This window comes from Lonchura striata, chromosome 2, assembly GCF_050655825.1.
Source record: "Lonchura striata isolate lonStrDom1 chromosome 2, ASM5065582v1, whole genome shotgun sequence".
Taxonomy (NCBI): domain Eukaryota; kingdom Metazoa; phylum Chordata; class Aves; order Passeriformes; family Estrildidae; genus Lonchura; species Lonchura striata.
In genome coordinates this window covers 63037814-63062206 of record NC_140704.1, presented here as the reverse complement: position 1 = coordinate 63062206, position 24393 = coordinate 63037814, and the positions used below count along the sequence as shown (strand labels likewise).

The following is a 24393-nucleotide window of genomic DNA, read 5'->3' as shown; positions in this document are numbered from 1 at the left end:
TTCTATGTTCTGCCAGCTTAAGGGAGCCATGTTTTCAGAAAGCAGGAGGTGTTGGGCATTTGAAAATTGGAATTGATAATTAATTTTACTGGTCATTAAAATGATGCAAACAAACTGTTGCCAGGTATGCTTAAAAATATTTCTGAATCTCAGATACATTTCAACTTACATGTTGTCCTTATTTTTAAAAGCTGAACATAATGCTGCATATTTTACTCCAGTACTATTGAATTACAAACAAATAGTTTTCAAACAGTAACATATTATGTCAGTTTATCTCTTTTTAGACGTAGGAAGGACAGAAGAGATGATAAATAATTTTGTGAAACTTGACCTACTTATTATATCTTTCTGTGTTAGGATTATGAATGTTTGTTCTAAGAGATTCTAGCTTACTCTACCAACACAAAGTTGCAATTTTCCTCTGAATTGTCTGTCATATCCTGCATTCAAAATACCTTATACTGTCACAAAACTATGGCAAAACATGTTCCCTGTACTCTGGCAAGAGAAAATAATTGGGGGGAAAAACACTTTGGGTTTGGATTTTTTAGCTTGCATTTTTGTACATGTTGCCCACTTTGATCTGAAGTGCCCTTCATGTCTAACAGTGCTACAGTGAGCACAGCTGCATTTTAGGGCTTAGTCCAGTTCAAATTAAATCAATCCTAAAACTCAGAAAATTCTTTAAGCATAGGCATGGTTTGAATTTGAGACTCATCTACATCAAAGGAGCATAAAATAACTGGCATTGGTTTAAGTAACATGAGTGTTTAAAAATACCCTAACAATCATCTGTGGATCATCTATCCTTTTAAAGGACAACATAGTGTTGACTAGAACACATACACAGACATACCTATATCTTTGAATTTACTTAAGAAATTCAGAAACAGTCCTATGTCTTATGATTGTGAAATTAAAATGTATTTTCAATGCTGACAAACACAAACAGATCCCAGTTATGACTGACTATTGTGCTGCTTATCTTGATTTCTGTCTCAAATATTTATCCACTTGTTTTGTTAGTCTTCATTCAAAACTTTATCTCAAGGCCCTTGCTTATTTTTTTCCTATAACCCCGAATGCAAAAATATACACCTCCTGTTGCAGGGCTTCATCTTCTGCCCTGTGCCACCTGAGGGGTGCAAGGACATAATCTCCTCCTTTCTGCAAAAGCAACTATATTAGCAGAGTCCTAACTTCTTTTTGAAGGCCAATATCCACTTTAAAAAGAGTCTTGGGATTTTCAATAGTAAATAGCAACAACACCAATAACAACAATACTAATAGCAGCAATAATACATAATTAGGAACTCTTTTTTATTTGGCATCACTTGTAGATCAATGCTATGGGTATCAAATCAATCCATAGAGTCAGTGCTGCCATAAGATAAACACTGCCACTGAAAAGTCCAGAAGCATCATTTGTTGTTACTCTTAAGTTCTTGTTACTCTTAAGTTTTGTACTCTTAAGTGAACTCTGGTTCACTTTGCTGAACTCTGCTCACTTTGTAAGAGTTGATGAGATCTCACACCAACTGGCATGGCCACAGGCAAATGAAAGAAAACAGAAATATAAATATGGGAGATTTCTCTTTGCAATGGTAATGCTTTAAACAGAAGCACTAAGCTGCACTTATCCCATTTGAATTTTCCTTTTCCAGTCTCTCTTAATAAGGATCACTTATATGAGCTAAGAGTTGCCCTCAGTAACCATCCTTGCATTATTAATAACAAACTCAATTTTGCTTGCAAGAACAAGAGTCCTCCTTTAATATGAAAAGTTAGGCTCAAGTAACACTCCTTCATGAATGCATATGTTATCAGTCTTTTCCTCGAATTGGTCTCAAAGTATGTCATCAATCTCATCACCAAATCAACAGGATTTGGAGATTGCTTTCTACTCAAATGCTAAAATTTAGGTAAAGGCCTGGACAGACAAGCAAGAGAAAAAGCTGAGACAACAGAATTTTGTATTAGCCATGGTGCACAGCCCAAACAGCAAGAACAAGGAGACACAGAGCTGTCTAATTCTCTTAGAAGAATAAACTACATAGAATCATAGAATTGTTAAGATTGAAACAGCCCTCCAAAATCACTGACTCACACCATTAACCCAGCACCACTGTATTCACCTGCATGTAACAGAACATCAGAAGCTGAAATCAGTGATGGATGCCCATAACTCTGGACATAAAACTTCAGCTCTTAACCCATTTTGTGCAGTCTATCCCCAGAGCTAATCTCTGAAGAATGTGGGTTCACCATAAATTTTTCTGCTAAGTTTTAGATTATCAGAAATCAGACACATGTCGTACAGAAATAGGTAGTCGTGATTATAAGAGGATCATTTTGGTAGCCAACACTATGGTACATTTACTTTTTCTTCATTTAATATACCTAGAAAAATAGTCACTATTTCTAAAGAGAAACTCTATATAGTCAGTGATAGAAAGAAAGGTTGCAGAAAGGCTGTGTTTCCTTCAGATTGGTTTGTTTATGTGAGTTCTGAATCATTCTCAGCTTTATTACCTTTGTGGAAGATGTGAATAATTTAAAGTAATTTTTCCTGCACAACAATTGGCTTTTTTAATGGTATCAAAGTTGATATCAGTTCTGATGAACAGTGGAACTGGAGACGTGTCTGCCAAAGTATGGTCACTCATTTGTGTTAGAGAAATTTCCTTCTCATGAAATTCACTTACTTCACTGCTCAAAGCTAATTTTTCCTATGTCATGGAGAGATGTTTTATTGACACATCCTTGGGACAGGGTCTTCTCTCAATTGCGCAAACATTCTGTCAGTGGCTTTGGCAGATGTAATGTGTGTATATTTTCTAGAAGTAGCACACTTATTGGCTACCACCTACTCATCAACAAGATAAAAGTCTTCCAGCGCTTTAACACAAGAACAAGCAATATTTAACATTTACATCAAGCACTGCTTCCTGCTCCTTCCACACCACTGGAATTTTGGATATCCTCTGGCATGCCGAGTGAGGCAACAGTTAGATCGCCTCCTACAGAGTTGAGTCAGGCTACTGACTTTTGAGCTGTACACCTTGTTATGAACAAAACAGCCTGGCTGGGACACTTGGCTCGAACTAAGTACTGACATTGAAATGTAAATTAGCTAATTGCTCCTGGGAATCGCCTACCTCTCCCCACCCTCACTACCATTCTAGGACTGGGATGCAAAATAGGGAGACCAGTGGAATCATGGGAGGGGATTTTGGGGATGAAAACACCCCTAAATGGAAGGCTGGGCACAGTGGAGGGGGCTGGATGGATGTGCTGGTTGGGGAAAAGGGAACCCCATCCCTAGTCTGTGTTTGACCTGTCACCATAACCTGCAGAGGACCAGACTGGACTGGGCTGTAGGAAGCGGGCACAAAGGAACACACTTTTCCTGGTGTTACCAGGAGGGAAGAAGAGGGGACAGCTGCTGCTGGACTTCGCACATCCCCTCACCCTTCAGCTACCAGTGTGCCAGAAGGAAAGAAGAGGGGATGGTCTGCTGGGACTTCAGATACAGACTGCACACCTCTTCACCTCCAGCTACCAGTGTGCTCTGCACACCTTCTCCCCCTTCGGCTATCGGGAAAAAGCTACAACAGTGGGGGCAAGCTCCGTGTCGAGCCCCCTGCCCAGCTGATCTTTTTAATAAAGAGCTGAACATTAATAAAGGCATAGACCCTGCTCATTTCACACCTCCTGATCCTTCAGGGCCCAGATCCCAATCTCTTTAGCAGAGAGCTGGAGCCGAGCGGACAGATCCAGGTGCCCTGCTCCTTAGGTGTGTTGACTCTGCTGGGCAGCTGAACATGACGTAACACACCTGCAGCAGAAGCATGCCAGGCTGAAAGCCTTGGGTCAGGCCAATCCTTCATCTCCCAGCCACGAGAAGGACAATCTGCCTGCCCAGCCACTCTGTGAGCCCAGCCTGCAGGGTGTGTGAGAGTGGGACTGTGGGGCGCAGCCCTGGAGCGGGTGGCCAAGGACCATTTCTGTCCCAAAGCCTCTGGCAGCTGTGACCACAGGTGCTTGGGTTGCACAAGCAGAAACATGTGAGGGTGCAGCCTGGAGAGCTTCATTTTCAGCTGACTAACCTCTTTCCTTGGCAAGAAACAACGTTTCCTTGTATTTTTTTTTAAAGAGGGTGAGACAATGCACACTATTTTCCTCCTCAGCATCTATTCTGAAGCCTATAGAAGGCTCTAAAATCTGTGTGTGTGATAGCCTGTTAGGATGAGAGTATTTTGTTTTGTGGTGGAAACAAAGAGCTTGAGGCTTTTGATCAGGCATTTAAGCAGTGGGATATCACCTTTTCTGCAGGAAATGCATAGCAAGAATGCCCAGACTACTTCTTCCTCCCTGCTCCTCCCAGCTCATCTTTGTTCTCTGGGAAACACTTGAATCAGCAGTGCCAGCAACTCCCCTGATTTTTGCCTATCTTGGATGATCAGAGACAGCTTTTGTTTAAAATTTCACAATTTAAGATCCTTTTCCTCAGCAAATGAGAGGTATTTTGTAATTTGTATCCTAACAAATCCTCAATTCCTCCAAGTCTTTTCTCCTAGTGTGAGAAGGATTTTCCTGGTTTTCCGCTCTCTCTTTTAACCAGGTGATTCGAACAAATTTAACACTACTTGCTTCCCAGAGTTAAATTGGATTTGTCCAGATGGACACTGTTACAGGCCTCCTTTATAGGTGGGATTAATTTTATTAAAATATAATCCTCCCATGCTCACATTATCCCCTTCAGACATTCTCTTTTAATCTTTTGTAAAGTAGCATTAAAAGAGTTTCTGGGATTCATTAGGAATGATATTAAAATACAGACACACCTTTTAGGCTACAGCTGCTGACAAAAAGCAAAAACTGGGATTTCCTTTACTTGAAGGTCCTCTCTGAGCCAATTAGATGGGAATGGGCAAGATGCATTTGCCCCAGTTCCAGCAAAATGACAATTAGAGGAGCACAAAGTAGTCCTATCAGCTGCTTTCCTTCTGGGACAGACGTGCAGTTTATTTTCTTCTTCCCAGTCCTGGAAATCAACTTGAGTTGCTACACTGCCTTGATTTGAAGGAAGGTCTACAGATGCTTCTGTGATTTTCCATTTCACCCCCATGCAGCACAAGGCCTATGCACCACTTAAATCCTCATGAAAATAGGGCTTAGGTAATACCCTTGGCAGAAGGGCAAGTTCCACCCACATTCCTCTGTGCTCATCTGGGCTTGAGAATCAGAACTAGAAAGCTGCATGTGTGTGGTTTTTTTACCACTTGGAACTAAATACTTACTGTGCACCTATTTCAGCTTTGCTTCTGGCTCTGGTCTTTCTGAAAAGTCAGAAATTACACCAGTGAAATATGTTTATGTTATAAATTTAGAATTCCAAGTTAGTTTTGAAAGAACAAAAATGAGAAATCCTTGCCATTCACTAGTCCTTTACTGAGAGTTAGCTGAGAGACTTCTCAATTACATTATTCACCCCAAAAGAGATTCTGAAGTTTCCCAAACCCTGTCAGGCTGTTATGAAGCATACAAATGCTGCAAAAAGGTAAGTTAATGACTTTTGATTGTCTTCCAAATTTTTGGTATAGCCCTACAATATATGTACTTTACTATTAATGATGGTATATTAAAGTCCACCTGTAAGTGAGAAATAAAGAAGAATTAAATGTATAAAGTAAAAGGCAAAGGCCTGCTAAAAATTCAAAATAGAGAAGAACATAAGTGCAAAGAGAAAAGCAGTGTGGAATTATTTCATCTTTTAACTAAAATATAAAACCTTGGCAATAATATAATATATTTCAACATGTATTAAGCCCTGAAGAAAATAAGATACTTCATCTGGTTTTGCAAAAATCATATTGCCTAATGTTGTAGTACTTTTGATACTGATACACCTCACATGATCTGCAGAAAACATAACATTTTCAGTACAAAAAGCAAGGTAGCCACAGGTACCTAGGAGATCTGCGGAAAATCTGAAAAAAACAGACACTGGAAAAAGGAAATATTAAATAAGAGAGGGTGCAGCAGCTGTGTCTGAACACAGAGATAGAAGAGTTCATGGCATGGGTCCTTTGTTCTCTTTTTTTATCTTCTGCGACTGATAAAGGCAGATTTTCAAAATACTTGTAATGTCGCATTATCAATGCAATTAAATCATAGTAAGTTTTCACTTAGTAATGTTACTTTACACTTTGTAGTGGTTGCTTAAGACGTCAGTTTTAAAACTGGAATGCTCTTCAGTTACTTTCTTCAATCTGTCATTTTGATGGGAATGAATTCATAAAGGTCTCTGAAATTATCCTATCTACCACTATTTGCTTACCTACGTTTTCAGCTATCTCATGTGAGCTTGGACTCAGGCCTTAACATGCTATAAGCACTGTGTTAGCAGTTCTAGACCTGGACAGGTCCATGCTAGTGTTGGACATTAAAATCTGCTCCATCTTCCTCCCATAATAAATATCACATTTGTAAAACAAGACTAGGAATCTCTATGACAATCTTGTTGATTGAAACATGAACCTACTCCTTGTGTCTAGTATCAGCTGGAGATCTGAAGAAATCTGTCCAGCCCCCTGCTCATCATTTTTCACTGAGGAGATCATCCAGACCGAAACTACTGCTGCATTGGATCAGCCCATCCTGCTCTCCCTTGCATTGTGTAACACACTTGCAGTCATATGGCTGTGCAGCCTCCTTCAGACAAGGACCACAGCAATCTGGTAGGTGCCTTACACGACGTTATCTTGGCAGGATGGAGCTGAAATTCCCAAGTTTGCCCAGCTCCTGGCATCTTTAGCCAAGAGTATCTTGGGTTGCCAGAGCTACGCTCTCACCAGAATCTCAGCTAACTAATTTAAAATCAGTCAAAGAGATTCTCGGCTCCTTTGCTTCACCACTTCACATTCTAGAAATAATTGCATATCTGTAATACAGCATAAAAGATATTTTAGCTGCCTTCAGAATGTTCTCTCTGCTGGTTGGGTTATATTTACACTGTTACCCTGAATTCCCTGTGCACTGTTATCATTAAAGCACGTTGTCACCTTGTGACCAGGTAGAGACCTGGACATTTTTCTACGGCCCTGGAGATGTAGTCACAACTCCACACCACTGGTCTGGCTACTGAAGGGAAAGTATTTCCAGGTCAGATACTATGGAAAAGTTCTTGTAGGTAGGCTTTGCCAAATCTTCCATCAGTTTGAAAAGTTATGGTTTTATTTTTCTACTCCCATCTTTCTCTTTAACATTACTACACCTGTGCAAGCAGAAACAGAATGAGACAGGGCAGACCAACTGCACTTCAGAATTCTGGCACAAATTTAACTTGGTATTCCTTTCTATACTTATGTTCTGCCTTGTTTTTCATGGATCAAGAATGCTAAACAGATTTCTTAAAATGCATGCTAGTCCCTATCATCAAAGGCTGCCAAAGAGGCTGCCTTTTTCTCCAGCAGCTGCTACTGCTGAAAAACTGTTTCATCCTGAGATCAAAAAGTCTACCTTACATTATTGTCTATGGCAAAGATTTACCAGCTGGCTTTGTTGCCTGTTTGCACTAGGAAATGACTGTCATTATTTGGAAAATGCATTTCCACTGTGATGTATATGTATTATAGATACACTTTTTTCCCCAACTGTGAGATATATGTGTGTATATAAGTATAGATTTCTATATTAATATCTTTACTACAAAATATGTATCTATATAAACCAATAACCTACAAGAAAATTCTCCTGTATCTTTCTTTACACTCTCATTGCAAAACTGCTACATCCCACAACAGCCAGCAGTAACAACAACACCCCTTTGTCTTGCACAGCTCCCTACACATAACACTTTAAGGAGAACCAACCCATCAGCTTGGGAGAGGATGAAGACACTGTGGTAAGCTCTAAGCTGTGCAAATGCAGACTGTCAAAAATGATTGACTTTGGACAAGTTCTAAAGTTACTGGAGGGAGAAAGGGAGGAAGAAAGTAAGGATTGATAGATGGTGTAATTGCATATCATTAGAAAATCTTAGAAAACAAGGCTAAATACAAGGCATGGGGAATGAAATATAAGACATTCAATGAAAGCTGTAGGAGAGAGCTGAGAGAAGCTCCAACAGGCAGAGACATCAAGGTAAGTGATAAGATGTTAAACATTATCATAAATGGAGAACTTGCACTGCAGGTTAATCTGCTGGTGTTTAACTCTCAGCTATTAAGAGGATAAGGGATGAACAGATAAGGCTTTAGAAATAAAAACTGTATTTTCACATCTCTGCTGGTGAGGACATCAGTGATATTTCTGGGCTGCTGTTATGCTTTTAAAGGTAATCAAGTAATGATATTAAAGGTAGTGACTTCTAGCAATCCTATTCAACAGCATTACTAAAATAAGTTGGAAAATAAGAACTCTCCAGAAGCAATGCTATTCACATTGCAATTGAGAAGAAGTTAGAGAAGAAATATATTAAATAATTAGGTTTAAATACTCAATATTATAGAACACTGTTAAACAAAAATGAATGGTAACACAAAATTAGCATTTCAAAGAGCATATTTTTGTTATTTTTAGTGATTCCCTCAACCAGCTTTAGATATTGTTACCACTGGCACTAAGTAAGAAATACACTGCATCTGCAGGAACAGAATGGGCCCAAACTATCTGGAGATGATTCTTTGCATCTGAATCTGGTGCAGGATGGTGATGATGCTAGGCCAGCCCTATGGACTTGAAGGGCTCTCTGGAGGCATACCTCAACACATCATTGACCTTTCTCTCCTCTCCTCTCCTCTCCTCTCCTCTCCTCTCCTCTCCTCTCCTCTCCTCTCCTCTCCTCTCCTCTCCTCTCCTCTCCTCTCCTCTCCTCTCCTCTCCTCTCCTCTCCTCTCCTCTCCTCTCCTCTCCTCTCCTCTCCTCTCCTCTCCTCTCCTCTCCTCTCCTCTCCTCTCCTCTCCTCTCCTCTCCTCTCCTCTCCTCTCCTCTCCTCTCCTCTCCTCTCCTCTCCTCTCCTCTCCTCTCCTCTCCTCTCCTCTCCTCTCCTCTCCTCTCCTCTCCTCTCCTCTCCTCTCCTCTCCTCTCCTCTCCTCTCCTCTCCTCTCCTCTCCTCTCCTCTCCTCTCCTCTCCTCTCCTCTCCTCTCCTCTCCTCTCCTCTCCTCTCCTCTCCTCTCCTCTCCTCTCCTCTCCTCTCCTCTCCTCTCCTCTCCTCTCCTCTCCTCTCCTCTCCTCTCCTCTCCTCTCCTCTCCTCTCCTCTCCTCTCCTCTCCTCTCCTCTCCTCTCCTCTCCTCTCCTCTCCTCTCCTCTCCTCTCCTCTCCTCTCCTCTCCTCTCCTCTCCTCTCCTCTCCTCTCCTCTCCTCTCCTCTCCTCTCCTCTCCTCTCCTCTCCTCTCCTCTCCTCTCCTCTCCTCTCCTCTCCTCTCCTCTCCTCTCCTCTCCTCTCCTCTCCTCTCCTCTCCTCTCCTCTCCTCCCCAGTCCCTTGATACGATGGTAACACGGATTCACTCTGTTGACAGAACCAGCCTTCAGGAACAGAGACGAGTTTCCTGTGGGAGCAGAGGCGGACTGGCTAGAGGCAGCAAAAGGAATTGGATCTTAATATCTGTGAGATAAAAATACGTCTTTTTCAGAGCTTCCCTATTGACTTGGAGGACCAGGCAGCAATCCTGATGGGACACATCAGGAAATCCATGACTTTTCAGTAGGCTCAACTAAGAGTGTAGCAAGCTGTCTAAGAGTAGGGGAATTATAGGATGTTTTGCTGGAAGCTTAGGTATAGAATTGAAGGAACAGTTTTGCACTGGGGCATCTGTTTTACTAGAGGCTGAGGTGCAAACAATTTTTAAGAAGTGGGAGTGGGTAGCATAGTGAAATATTTCAAGAATTGACTGCAACGAAAGATATTCCTGATCTGAAAAGACTGAGAGCTTCTGTTGGTTATAAGTATTTTCTTGCTGGTTATAAGTATTTTGGTTCTATTTACTTTGAGAGGGTGGCAACTGAACTACCATAAAGTAGTGTCATCTCATTTCATTAATGAAGAAAAAGTTCAGGGGAAGACAAAAGTCTGATTCATCCTTGACATCAGAATTTGATTGCAGACGAGAAAAGAAGAGTTTCTGAGGTAAGGGACTAGCCTACAATGAGAATGATTTGGATTCAATTCTTCAATCTTCATTTACCAGTTTCAGCCATTCACCCTGTTCTCTTACACTTGAAATGTTCAATTTCTCTATGTCTTCACTACTGATGGAACATAACAATAAGACTCAACATAATTTCTCTAGTTCTTCATTCCTAAACATAATGAGGCTATTAGGAAAATAACTGCTTCATCCATGTTGCGAAGTGATGAGAGAAACCAATAAAACATGAAATGCAAATTCCGAGGGAAAAGATGACTGATTAACACCAAACTACATAATCCCCTAAACACCTTCATTTATGACTGTCCTGGTGCTGAATATACACTAGCTCACAAAAACAAAATTTATAAAAAAAATAATGCAATAGTTTCACCAGAATTTCACAACTTGGAAACCCTCTGTCAGAAAATATATTGAGCAACTACTTCACTGCCATCAGATAGATGTACATGAAGTGTATCTCAAATTAAAATATTTTGCCTGTATTCCTGCTGAAATCTAAAGAATTGGGCTCCTGTCTTGACATTGCTGGATTCTTTCCTCTAACCCTGGAGCCTTCTCTTCTCCAGGCTGAACAACCTCAATTCTCTCCATTTGTCTTCGCAGGAGAGCCCCCTGAGCACTTTGGTAGCCCTGATTTAAACTTGCTCCAACAGATCCACAGGTCTTTCCTCTGCTGGGGCCCCAGAGCTGGATGCAGCATTCAAGGTGGGATGTCACCAGAGTAGAGGGGAAGAATCACCTCCCTTGCCCTGCTGGCCACACTACTTTGGATGCAGTCGAGGATAGTATTGGCTTTCTGGGCTGCCAGTGCACGTTGCTGAGTCATGTGGAGCTTCTCATCAACCAACACCCCCCAAAATAATCTCCAACAGCCAGAGACAGTACTCGTAACATAACAAAATAAGGACAATAAGGAAAATCAGAGGTATCACTACTAAAATAATGCCTCTCCAGAGGTACAACTATTTGTTTCGTTAGCATCAGAGCTCTTCTGTGTCACATCTCTTGTTTAAAAGCAAGAAAATACATTTTATTGCAGTTCATTAGCTTTCCCTTTTCAAGGAGGACAAATTTAAACAAGGTACTTTTGTCCTTCTAGTTTAAATGCTAGAAAATACTCAGTATCTGTGTACCTTATCAAACTTCACTGCTTAGATTAAGTCAGTTTAAAACCAATTTAATTGAGTGCAAACTACTGCAGGGACACTTTATTTCAGTCAGGTATATGCCAATTTCAAGTGGTTTAAAATAAGCTGAAACAACAGGAGATTAAGCTAGCATTTGCACAAAAGTTGCATTACCTTAATTTAAATTGGAGTCACTTTCTTGGCAGGTTCTCCCTAAAACATTGCTTTTTTTCTCAGTGTAAGCCTGACTATATTAAGTAATAGAACTATGTAATGTAATGAATGGCCACCCTTCAGTTGGAGGTTACTGCCTGTTTAGTTGAAATGTGACATGACATAGAGAAGATTAAATGAAAACACATCATTGATAGGTACATGGCTTCTACCTGAAGACTTCCATCTAGTCCTGCTATATAAGAGGGAGGGAAAGAGCAAGGGAAAGAGGAAGAAATTAAATTTTTGTTTGAAGCTATTGATAGTTCATGGTCAGTTACTGATAATAAGCTATTCCATAAGCAGAGGAACTAACAAAGCCGGCTTTCTTACGCAGTTGTGTCCTATGTGCCCTTTAATAATTATGGACAGAAATCCTAGCTGCCTTATTGAGTTCTGACTCTGCTAAGTCCTCCCCCTACATCCCACAGTATCCCTAGCTTTTTCCCATATGAGAAGAATCAGCATGTGCAATGGCTGAGATGCAGCCCCATGTGTGTAGGTAGGTCAGATATGATGTACACAGCAGCTGCAGGATCAGGGGGACAAGCAGAACTTGTAACTCTTGGGATCACGCTGTACCATTTCCCTGCAGGGGCAGTGAGGAGAGGATGGGAGTGCCCATTTGGCCCTCTCTGTGCTTATCTGACAATTTTCAGGAAATTCTGGTAACTTGAAAGTTACAAGTGCTCTTAGTCTCCTTCTAATTTAGTTTAAAGTTGCTGATTGACTAAAAAAATAATTATGAAATGAAAGACATCTCAGCCATAGGCAAAGGAATACTTTGCACAAGTTTCACATATATTCACATATTAGGTGTTCCAGTCATTTTTGTGCATATGTGGCTATCATGGTGTTTTGCAGGTGGGCACATTAAGGAATAGACACATTATGTTTCTTGACAAATTGAGCCTGTGAGACAGGCCTGTGAGGATAAAATACATTTTCACTTCCAGTCTTGTACCCTAACCACTGAACTATGCTGGTCTTTGGCATTCATTTCCATGGAGAGATCAATGAGCTCACTTGTACTGGGGAGACAGAAAGACTGGTCATAGTAGCTTGCTTGTATTTTTATTTTAGAAAGCAACTTAACATGATAAATGGGTTTCCAATTTCCAGTTGTCTTAGCTGCAGCAACAAGGGAAGCACTGACCCAAGGATAAAATGTCAAGAAAATTCCTTGTTATAGAACAAGGCCTTTCTGGGACACCAAACTTTACATTAATATTTGAATTTATCAGAAGTTGAGAACCTGTTTTTATCAAAAATATCAAAACATTCTTGTTCTTGGTTTAGAAATATTTGAAATGGAGTAATTTTGCAGTTTTCTAAGCATTTTTAATTAAAAATAATGGAAAGACATATCCAAAATTGTCAAGTTTTGCAAACTCAAATGAATTAATAGGTTTCCAAAATGGTTTGTAAACTAAACTTAAAAATGTCTTCATGTGAAAATTATTTGTTTACCAGTACTGATAAGCGATGTTTGCAAAGGCAAACATTTTATGAAACTTTCCATTATTCCATTAAAGGCTCTAATGAGCACTTGATGCAATGGAAACCACACGGGGAATTTCCTACTGCTGGCATTAATTCCATCAGAATTTCAGTGAGCAATACCCAAGATCTTTGCTGCTTTCAATGCCATTGATTAGGGAGGAGGTTCTGCAGACTTGGCAGTCATCTGCAAACCCTCACCGGGATGAAGGGTTATGCTTTGAGATGGTTTTGATCATTCCTGGCAGAATGGCAGCTACTCCTTTGACTCACGACCTTTCACCATTCCTATTCAAAAACACTTCAGCAAAACTTCTGGGAAAGAATGTGCAATGCCCTAAGCAATACCCTGACAGCACCCAGCTCTGTGCCTCAAGGCTGGCTTCCTCCCAGCTGTTCTACAGTTTGTAGGAAATTAGAAGCCCACTGAATGAAAGGCAGAGGGTGTGATGGACAACCTCTGATCCCTATCAGCAAGTTACACAATGTAGACTGGTAGATCTTTTCAGTACATGATAAAATGAATTGTGCTTTCGCTGTCACCAAATTAATTCTTGGTCTTAGTGCCTGCAGACTTTTGGAATTGAAGATGGTTTGCTAGTCCTGTCTAAAAAAATGGGAAGTAGTCATGCTGTCAGGCTGATTCATCACCCTCTTGCTTTATTTTTGCATGAAAAATATTGTCAGCCAAATGAAAAAAAGACTCCAATAAGTATGGTGGAAAAAATATGCAGGCACTTATTTTCATAGTCTAATATTAGGTTAAAGATATATATACAAAAATAGCAAAGGAAAAAGGAAAGTAACTTTGAAAATAAAGCCAAAATAAATTTCCTGAAAGTAAGAACACAGAAGTTGAGTTTATTAATCAGTAAACTAAATAAAAATAAATAGTTTCTTAAAGAAACCCAGAACCACCGTCCATGAAATGAGTAGAATTGTAGGTGAAGACACTAGTTATTCTTAATAGTGTAATTAAAATCTATTCCTATATACATAAAGTAGTTTATCTTCTCTTTACAGAACTAGTCTTGGTGAAGTGAGGCACCCATAGCATCAAATCCATTGGCTTATATTGATTGCCTGGAAAAGTACAGTTGCATCTTTAATCTGTATTTTAGTATAGCCTCTAGATGAATCCAAGACTTTGCTTTTATTACCTGAAAAAAGAAAAAAAAGGCCTTTCCCTTATATTTCCTCTGTGAGAATCTCTAGCAGCACCACACTTGCAGTTTGATAATAAATAAAGTGTCGTATGATTAGACCTCATACTTGACAATACACTTGAGTAAATTCAAGTATTTTTAATGAGGAGTTGGGAGGCAACCAATACCTTCTCTTGCACCAAACCTGCCTAATGGAATGCCTCTTGCCTCATGTTCAATTGCCAGTGCCAGAGTTTCATGCAGCCTCGATGTTTGACCCACCACAAATGGTGTGCATACCTGCTTGTGGCGGGCCAAGGTTGCAGCTGCCAGGCTTGGCCAGCGCTGTACCAGAAGTACACGGAGACAGACCACGTTTCTCATCGGCAAGGAGACCTGAAGTCATTTCTCAGAGCTGCAGGGCATGTGATGGCAATCGTTTACCTCATTGTCAGACAGAGCGTGGCAGGTGAGAACCAGGACACAAGAGGGAAGAACCTCTTTCAAATTTTTAGTCAAAGTCTAGTGCTGGGAGTCTCTGGTTTCTGAGTGGGGTGTGTCTTCAGCTGCTGTTTCTCTTGTTGCCAGGAGGATCAGAGAAGTTAAATGAAACAGAAGACTATTCCAAGCCCTTGTTCAGGCTATGGTTGCTAGGTGGCTTTGATTCACAGGCTGGGTATCTACCTTGTTTCTGTGGCTCCCAGAAGGGACAATGAAGATTAATAACACAGCAAGGTGCTTTAAAGCTTTCATTCATAAGGCTTTAATGTTGTCCTCATTCGAGTACAAGATTTCTCAACATCTGAGGAAAAGGAGGAAAGTGCATAGTGTGTCAAACTGTGTATTAAAGAAGACAGGAGGGTAAGATTTCTTATAAATGTTGGGTTTTTTCCATATGCAGAAACATGTTTGGATGTCATCGGCCTTCAAGGCTTGGTCTCAAAATGCTGTTATTTAGATTAATGGTTTAAGGATCTATCATCACTTCCTTTCCTGGACTAAAGAAGAAAGGAATTAGCTTAGAAAGGGGTGCTTTAGAGGTGAAGAACATTCAGTTCTGCTACAGCCAGCTGAGGAGGGGATAGGGGAGGCAGGCTGGGGTATAAGGAAGAAATCCTGCTGAGACGTGCCAGTGGGAGCAGCACGTTCTTTTTTCTCATTCCTGGTATGAGATATCCAAGGTCACTGGAAACTGTAAGACTGGCTGTGAAGCTTCCTGGTATTTCAAGACCTTCAAAGTAATCAGTAGAGAACAGCTCATGGCTGAGAATCAGACTACTGCCTGTTCCAAGAAGAATTTTTTTTTTTCTTTATGTGTATATATTGTCAAGTAGACTTACATACATGCACACATTGTGGTGTTACACCTGGATTGCTTCATCACAGCTTTATTTTTTATTTGTCTTATACTTGCAAAAAATTGTCTCCTTTACTTGCCACCTTTAAATGAAGACATGGTGACTGAGGCACAGGGATTAGATATTCTGCCTTAATTATCAGAGGAATAGTTTTTGGGGATAATATCAGGGGATTGACTTTCCTTCAGCCACAGCAATAGGCTAAGCATCCCCTGCTTCTGCCTGCTACCTTGCACTGAATACTCACTTGTGTTAATACCCCTTTTGATGGAGTAACATGATGCCACTTGGCAAAAACAAACCAACAAAAGCATTGGAGAAGGGAGGATGCTGTTTTAAATTGGAATAAACTTAAAGTCTACCTTGCAAATCACCTTGTAGATGCAGGAAGAGTTATAGCGGCACAGATGAAAAGCCAACAAAGACTGCTTAGAATGGCTCCAGTGGCCAAAAGAAACATGTTGTAGTGCTGAAGTAGATGAGTACACTCAAATTGTTTGACTTTGGCATCTTAGTTTATAAATATTTATATGCCAATGATGGATCCAAAAGAAGACAAATGAATAGGTAGGAAGGAGGATTCCCCATTTTGGCAGTGGTAGTCACTGTACTAGCTCAAGGTGTACTTTGAAGCGTATCCTTCAGTGTTAAAGAGTCGGTGAAAGCAATTTTTTTGCCAGGACAGTGATTATCTTTTAATGCATTTGTAAAATGTAAAATACCTGACACAGGAAGGGTGGGGTCTTCCTCTGATAGAAATGGCATGAAGAATAGAGCACTTCAGGAAATCTCACGCTCAGCAAGAGGAGCTTAATCTCATTAAAGGGACATGAGGATGATACCCTGTGTAAGCTGATTAACATTTATGCAGAGAACACTACTACTTGTATGAGGTTTTGAAAAAGAATGTCTATTTATTGTGTGAGAACATTGAAAAAAATAGCTTCCATTTAAAAAAACCCAACAAACCAAACCCAAACCAGACAACAAAAGGTGTGTAAGAAAAGCCATGTTTACACTATTGCAGAAGAGTTCTACAGTAATGCAAAACAGACCTCCCTCTTTGCCTTCACAATACTGAAGTATTCTTTCTGGGTATTTCTTATAGATTAACTGGTTTAATAGAATAGAAAAGAAAAAGATAAACAGTCAAATTACTTCAGACATACTTAATTGAAACTTAATTTAATGCTTCTGAAAGGCACTGGATTCACAACATCAGAAATTGAATTATTCATCTGCAGAACAAGAACTTTCTGTGCAGTATTGATGACATCTTTTCATCTAATCCTATGAACAGAGCTCCACACAGAACAGCAGAAAATGTTTAGATGAGAAAGAGAGTTTTTTACTTGTCTGGTGTAACAGCAGCTGGCACTTTTTATTTGGGGCTGGTTATAGTTGCTTACTAAGATCTGAACTGAAATGACAAACTTATTTTTTATTTGGTTCTACAGCATCCTTAGATCAACTCAAGTTCTTAAGGATTCGTGTTACTGAGTTATGGTGAGTTTTACCTGGCGACCTACAGAGTAAAGGACCTAGTTCCTATTACTGACTCCCTCAGCAGCTTGCAAACTAGTGTTTTGCCAAATTAGTTTTTGCTTCTGATATCAAAAATTATCCACAGTTGGGATATCCCAGTAATTTTATAGATGAGATCAGATATAATCTCATAGAAATGTATAATCATATAATCAACCTGGCTTAGTTTTTAGCAGTACCTTCAAAGGCTTTTTAATGGGCAGCACTTCTTCCCAAGGTTAGTTGTGCACTTCAAAAAGGGGGAGTTAGGGCATGGTCAGACAAGCTCTGGCAAATATATATCACTTTCGCTTTTGTAGTTTGAGAAATTAATGCCCCCAGCTCTCTGTTCAGGTTCTCTCCCTAAAGTTGTCATCCCTACACCAGATTTTGTGGGAAATTGCCCGAGACAAGAAAATCTGCTTCCATTTGCTGATGTAGTAATGTGTGTAATAACCTTCAGGAGACTCGATGCAGCTTCAGCCAAACCTGCCATTGTGGAAACAGAGAAATGTGAGGCTAATGTGCCTCAGACTGGCCACTGTGTACAGTGGGACATCTGGAGAAAACCAAATCAATTGTGACAAAGCAAAAGCCAGGGACACTCTTGCCGCATGAGTGGAGGCCATGTTTCTATTGGCTTTTGTATGACCATCCTTTTTGCCATAAAAATCTATGCCTATAGTCTGTATTTAATATTTTTTTTCTACATGATTTTCTGGTACAAAATAGCCTGTATTTCCCATCCTTTGTCTATTTCCACCAAGTGGAGGAGGTGTCTGTTGCTGTCACCTACATCCTTTGTTACTCTGATTGGTAAATAAAATTAATCTCTGACAGTGTCCTATGTTGAGTAAGCCAAATGGCCAGAATTGATGCCACCTTTATGATTGTGCTTCAAGGTTCTCATGAAAACATCAAGCAAGAAGGGTCCTAATTTATAGACAGGGATAATTTACATATAAATGACCGAGCTTTTGTTCATAACAAATTTTAAGCATACCACAAGATTTAGGCAAGGTAAAATATTCTGTTAGGAGTGAGAACTGTCACACAGCTTAATGAAGCGCACAAACATTTAGATAGGTAATTAAATTGTTTACCTTAATCAGGAAAAGCCTTGAGAGGCTTTGAGAACATCCTATTTTGTAGTCAAGATATAAAATGTTTTTTAATGGGAGTGAAGTTTATGAGGGGAAAAATATTTCCTCTGCGAAAGGATATTTGTGAGAGGAATTTCAATTGAGAGCAATACATTAACAAGTTCTGTAAGTATCCCTTTCTGTAGCATTTTACCATGGGTGAAGCTTGTCCTGAAAAAAAATATCTGGAAAATTAATAGGAATAGATAATCAATTCACTGAAATATGTAAGTGAAACCTGAAACATGCTTAGTGCTCATGCTTCAAGCTTGCCTGCTTTCAAATGTTCCATAGGGTCAAATTAACTACTGTGGTTTGCTGTCGATGGCTGGTAGCAAGCATATTCCTCACTAGGATCACTAGATCCAAGTATGACATTTTAAATTGTTATTTAATCTATACAGAAAGGAGTGATTGTCACATCTTGATATATTTAGTATGAGGAGATTGATAAAAGTTCACTCTGCTGCTTTCAGAAATAATAGAATGCTATTGAATCAAGAGAGGCTCATGCAGGGTGTGCTATTGCTGCTGTAAATTAGAATTACAACCCATATGGTGACAGGTCCATGGTGGAATGGGCTCTCTAATCTCACATTGTCTTTACTAAGCTGCCTTCCAGGAGAGGTATGCATACTATGAAATATTTCTGTTCCTTGTACTTAATCTATGAGTAAAGTACATGCTAGTTCTCTCTGGGAAGCTCTAGAATCCATAAAGATGTAAAATATATGTTGGACTGTAGCTTTATTAGACTGCCCAACACATGTTGCATAATAATTTATAAAACAGTAATAGTCTTTCTTTTCAATGTTGACATTTTAGTATTTTTTAAAATTCCAAATTAAAAAAAAAAAAAGGAAAATTAATGTCATGACAGTTTTCTCCCATTCTTTTTGTATTATACTGAAATTTCTGTTGCAGTCTGTATGAAAGCTTCTTGACCCAGAATAATTTAGACCCTGTTGACAAATTTAATTTGAGGGTTTTTTTTGCAAGGGGTGGGTATTTTGCAGATATTAAGTTGCTATAATGTTTATTAAAAATTTTACCAAGTAGAACAGACAGATCATTGTGACAGAGAATTTATAAATCCCTCCATAGCAGGAAAGATGGAATATGAGCTCAAACCTTGGCAGACTAGACCGGATTCACATGCAAGATCGATCCTGAGATTCAAATGCAAAGTAAATCTCATTTGTATCTGCTGTTCACAGAGCTATCTGTTGGTTGATCAGCTTTTTCTCTCCCTCTCCACACTAAATATCTCCTTTTCTGTGGTGCCTCAAATGAAATAGTCCAATAACACATCTGGGCAAATCTAAAGATTCACTGCAATGGAAAAGGGGAGCAATACTCCTTCCTTGTCCCTCCCCTCCCACACCTGTGCTACTGCCATCCTGTCATGTTCCCTCCTGTCTGCTGTGGGTTCAGCTCACCAATCCTAGAAAAAAATCATTTGCTTCTCTGGAGTTTGTTTTCTGGGTTACTGAGTGGAATTAGTTCAGTACATGCCTTGAACATGTAATGAACTATTCATCTGCAGAACCAGATGAGTAGTTCATCTGTAGAGCCAGGGGTCTCACAAGGGAATGGTGAGTGTGTTTTAACAGCAGCAGGGTAGCAGCAGTAAGCTGCTAGATTGGCTCAGTTTGATTGTTGAATTTTATTTGAAGGCTACTCTGCTTGCAGAGATTGTGCACACATGAGGTTTTGAATTTCTGCTAACTGGTATTGTATCTTCAGGTATTTTGACTTGGTTTTCCTAGGAGTGTGTATTTCAACAGAAGATTTTGCAGCTGATAAAAAGCTGGCCACAGATAAGGTGCAGAAAAAAGAGACTGTCTAGAAAAGAGAGGATGCTGGAAATTCATGAGGTGAAAAATCATGCCACAACCATTTACTATGTGGTTTGATGGAGAGGGTGATCTAGTGTAGCTACACAGAAGACAGGCAGCCAATGTCCCAATATCTACATCACTTGCCTGCTGGAAATCCCTGCACCCAAAGATGTCAGAGGAGGAAGGTGGCACAGCTGCCATTTATCGCTCATGGTCATGACTCTGGCAGGCAATTAGCCCTAGGCCTGTTCTGAGAGAGTGTTATTACCCTGGAAATGTGTCCATTTAGATTTTTGTAATTATCCTATTGTAGACAGAAAACTGGAAACACTATTACTGGAAAGACATTTCTTAGAAATTGAAAGAAAAGAAAATAAAAGAATGAGGATGGAAGACTTCCCACAATTAAATGTGAAGCAATCACAATTGTAAGGCATAATTTAAAAGCCACAGAATTCTGGCTAATATTTAAACTTATTACAACAGCTGAAAGTTATAATGATTCTTCTACAGGAAAACTAAATATTTCCAGTATTGGTAAAAATATTTCTTTGTGAAACACTTCAGGCATTGACATTTTAGGCACTCAGGGATTATTCTGTGTATTTAGTTAACACTTGGCTTTGATGTGTATAAAATAATGATAGCAATCCTTTGCAGTCTTGAGCAAACTGGACATTAAGGAGTGGAGAGTTCATTACTGTTTTTAGCCTTTCTTAATGAGAGAGGTTCCCAGATCCCACGTGTGCATGTGTGTGTCCATCCATCTCTCGCTCTCAGTTACATTGACTGATTTCAACAAAAGACATCAGAAGGGCAATTGCACAGAAATTAAGACCTTTCTATGAAAACAGTCATAAAAAAAAAGCCATTGCTGACTGAAAACATAGAAAATTAGTTCAGCTGTTACTACATCCCTATTCAGAATTCATATATCCAAGAGAAACAGGCTTTATCCTTTGGTCATTAGAGGTCATACCTTTCTAGACACCAGAAAGTCCAGCTGTGATGCACAACTGTAGGAAACAAGGCTTCTGCTTTTCATGTAATCAGTTGCTATATTACTGTAAATACACAAAACCAGATATTTTGCTTTTCATGCAGCATCTTCTGCAGTATTTGCATATTTCTATGTGTTGGGAATTAACCCTGGTATGCAGCTAAGCCAGAGTCAGTGCAGTCTACTGAGAATACTTTGTTTTCAATTTGCTAATGAAAATTCCTGTCATAGCCATTTTCATAGCTGAAGACTATGACTAAGTGAAGCAGCACCCAAGTCAGCCACACCACACAGTAGAGGAACATATGAATGTGTCTGCCCCATAAAACATAATTTGTATAGAACAAAGGAACCTTTACAGGCAACAAAGCATGATATAAAAATTGGAGCTGCATCAGCTGCCTTTGGATTCCAGCACTGCAAATTGTCTAAACTGCATTTTGTAATTAAGCACCATTATCAAGCCACTGTTAAAGAAGATACATTGAAGGTCAGAAGCAAACACAGCAGCATGAAGCTTCTGAAAGCTGAATTTCCCTGCTCAGTGTGAATTTACCTGCATTGCTGCAACCAAAATTATTACCATATTCAAACTTGCCAATTTAACTCTGTTTTGGGTATCTCTATGCTATAGTATAATTTGTCACATAAACACTCTTGACTGAGTCCTGGTAAATAAATATAACTGGGTGGTACACCCTGTTTCAGATATCATTCCTGGATGTACTGTGGCTTAGAAAGGCTAGAACAGAAAACCAGTAGAGACTTCTGATCTCCAGCAAGTCAAGAAATGTCAACTTGTTGTGGTGCTCTGGACAAAAAGAGATTATTACATTCTTTTTGATTTGTAAGGGTCTTTTTACTGAGATGAAATCTTCCTGCAGGAAACTTATAAAAATTTCATATTGTGTAGAACCACTGATTTGTTTTTTACATTTAGAAAAGCTAGAATCTGCTAAAAGGTCTTCTTCTTATTTGTTGTTCACAGCTAGATTCAGTTTAATGCATTTAAAACTTACAAACTGCAAAGTTACCAACACGTATATTTTGATGAAGTCTACTATAAAGAGCATGTATTCAATTTAATATTCAATTAAGTATTTGCATTTCCCCCATAACTTTTCATTTATAGTGCATTTATCAATGAAAGTATTTCACTGTGGATAGTCAAAGAAATGGACAGTATTTTGTTGTGGTGAAACCAACACAAAATGTATTTAGCAGCAGTCAGGATTTACAGAACAGGACAGTATAACAGAGCCAATTTTATAAATATAACAAGTTTCATGTTGTGGATTCCTAGTACCTAAGGCTTGCCTGAAGCCCCAGCTGCTCCTGACAGAGAGGTCACCACTCATTTCTGCCCCATAAGAAAAAGTAGCAAGTCCTCTTACTCAAGTGTCTAGTCAGCTTCCCAATTTGTATCAATTTAGCTAATTCTAATGAATGTTATATTGACACAGAAGAAAGAATATGCCAGTGATTGTAGCCACAGGCTATTTCTTTGATCTTCAGTAGTCACTTAAAGGCAGAATTGCTAAAAAATGTAGTAATCAGTCAGTAGGGTTTCCAGGGCCTGTTTGTCATAGACAACAATATAAATTAGGCATCTGGTGCTTTCAAAAATCCTATCTATGTGTCTTTGGCCAAGTTCAAACTGCACAGCAGTTGCACACCAGGGTTCTATTTCTTGTGTGCACAGATTTTCTTCCCATGGAAACCAAGGCATAGGGTGGGGAGAGGGAGGTGTTCGACTGAGAGGTTGCACTTGGATACAGCTGACACACTGGGAAGCACTCTTGCAGCATGTGATACAACTTCAAATATCTGCACAGTTTAAAGCTTCCAAACAAAGTGTTTAAGTATGTTAAAAGATCAACCTCCTTATTGTTCTGGGACTTGTTTCCCCATCAGTAAGACAGAGAAAATAATAATTTTCTCACATGGCCATTATAAAGAAAAATACATAAACAACTTTGCAGAGATCAGAAGCCATACAAACACCAACCAAGAAACATGTGACTCCATCTGTGCAGGGACTGTATTACCAACAAGGGAAGAGAAGGTACTGTTAGTCCTGCTATTAATACAGCTTTTGCGCAGAATGTAATCCCCCATTCCCCATTCTCTGGGATCTGAGCAATAGGTAGAATCTTCCTGTTCTGGTGTCACTAACAGGCTCCCTCTGACATCTTTTCCATCCCCAATGGCTATATAAATTCTCACCAACAACTGCATACAAACATTTGATCTTGGATTTTCAGTTTTCCTAAATAACATCCAACTTACGCCCAGTAAGCACTATGGCTAAACTCCACTTTTTCCCTGAACTGTGGGAGTTATTTATAGTGATAAATGAGAGGATTTTTGAGAATACAGTCTCTATAGAAACTGGTGGTGGACTAGACCAAAGAGGTTTCTTAGAGGAAATTCCCTGTTCTTCTGTCTTTGTAGATGGTGCCAGAAAGAGCTTGAGCTCCTTGTTGGCTGGGAGGGCAGGATGCATTTGGCATATTTGGTATTAACTTCTCTTCCATGAGTCAAAATGTAAACATTCACAATTGACAGTATTTACTTACATTAAAATTAATTTATTTACATGATTCTTTTTCAAGTGTATTTCAGCTGGTTCCATTTGTTCACATTACTTACATTCCAAAATCACAAAGGCAGTTCCAGCACACACACACAAAATTGCACTAAGATGGTGCTAAGGTTGCTGACTCTCATGCCTAAATAACACAAAACCTAAAAGTACAGGAAATCCTGAGTAAAGGCTCTTTTACAAACTTTAGACATAATTTCCTTTTTCATACATAATACTTCCTTCAGTGCTGGTGGAATCAATTTGTGGCTGGCTGTTCTGGCATTGGGACAATGATGTGGCAGCAGAATACAGCAAAACTGTGCAGACCCATTTCATTTCCACTTATGGTATTACCATAAGACCAAAGCTTTTAAAAGCAAGTAGGGATTTTGAGTGCTTAAAGCTGAGATGTCTGAAGTGCTTTCATTTTTGGAGATTGCTGCTAGAAGACAAACTGTAAATCATTTTCAAAAATTGGAAAATCCTACATGGAGTAGGAATCCTGATAAGAGATGCAGTCTCAGGTATTGCCAGTCATGGTCAAGTTGCTTGCTGTATGGAGATTTTAACAACATTCCAATGCCTAATAATTCACTTTTCTCGAGGCACCTCATGAAATCCAAGTCTTATAATAAACATCAGTCTTTCCCTGAAGGGAACTCCTGCTGTGAAAGATAATAGTAAATTGCATTAGCATGTTTCCTGTAGCCAAAAGGGTATGCAGTACGAGTGCAACCATTAAAAGCCCCTCACCTACTGAGGTGCTATCAGTTTGGGAGGCAGGTTCATGGAA

The 24393-nt window shown here is 39.5% G+C and overlaps 2 protein-coding genes across 2 annotated transcripts in view; one reads left to right on the top strand and one right to left on the bottom strand.

The window, feature by feature from the left end:
- CDYL (chromodomain Y like) overlaps positions 1-14670 on the bottom strand; it is a 157300-nt gene extending 142630 nt beyond the window's left edge. The window contains exon 1 of the mRNA XM_085573466.1: positions 14449-14670. Coding sequence (XP_085429592.1) covers positions 14449-14532 — 84 coding nt within the window. The 5' untranslated portion in view covers positions 14533-14670. The remainder of the gene's footprint in view (positions 1-14448) is intronic.
- The window catches only part of LOC110472824 (endogenous retrovirus group K member 8 Gag polyprotein-like), a 399368-nt gene that overhangs the window by 122624 nt on the left and 252351 nt on the right, over positions 1-24393 (top strand). The window lies entirely within an intron of this gene.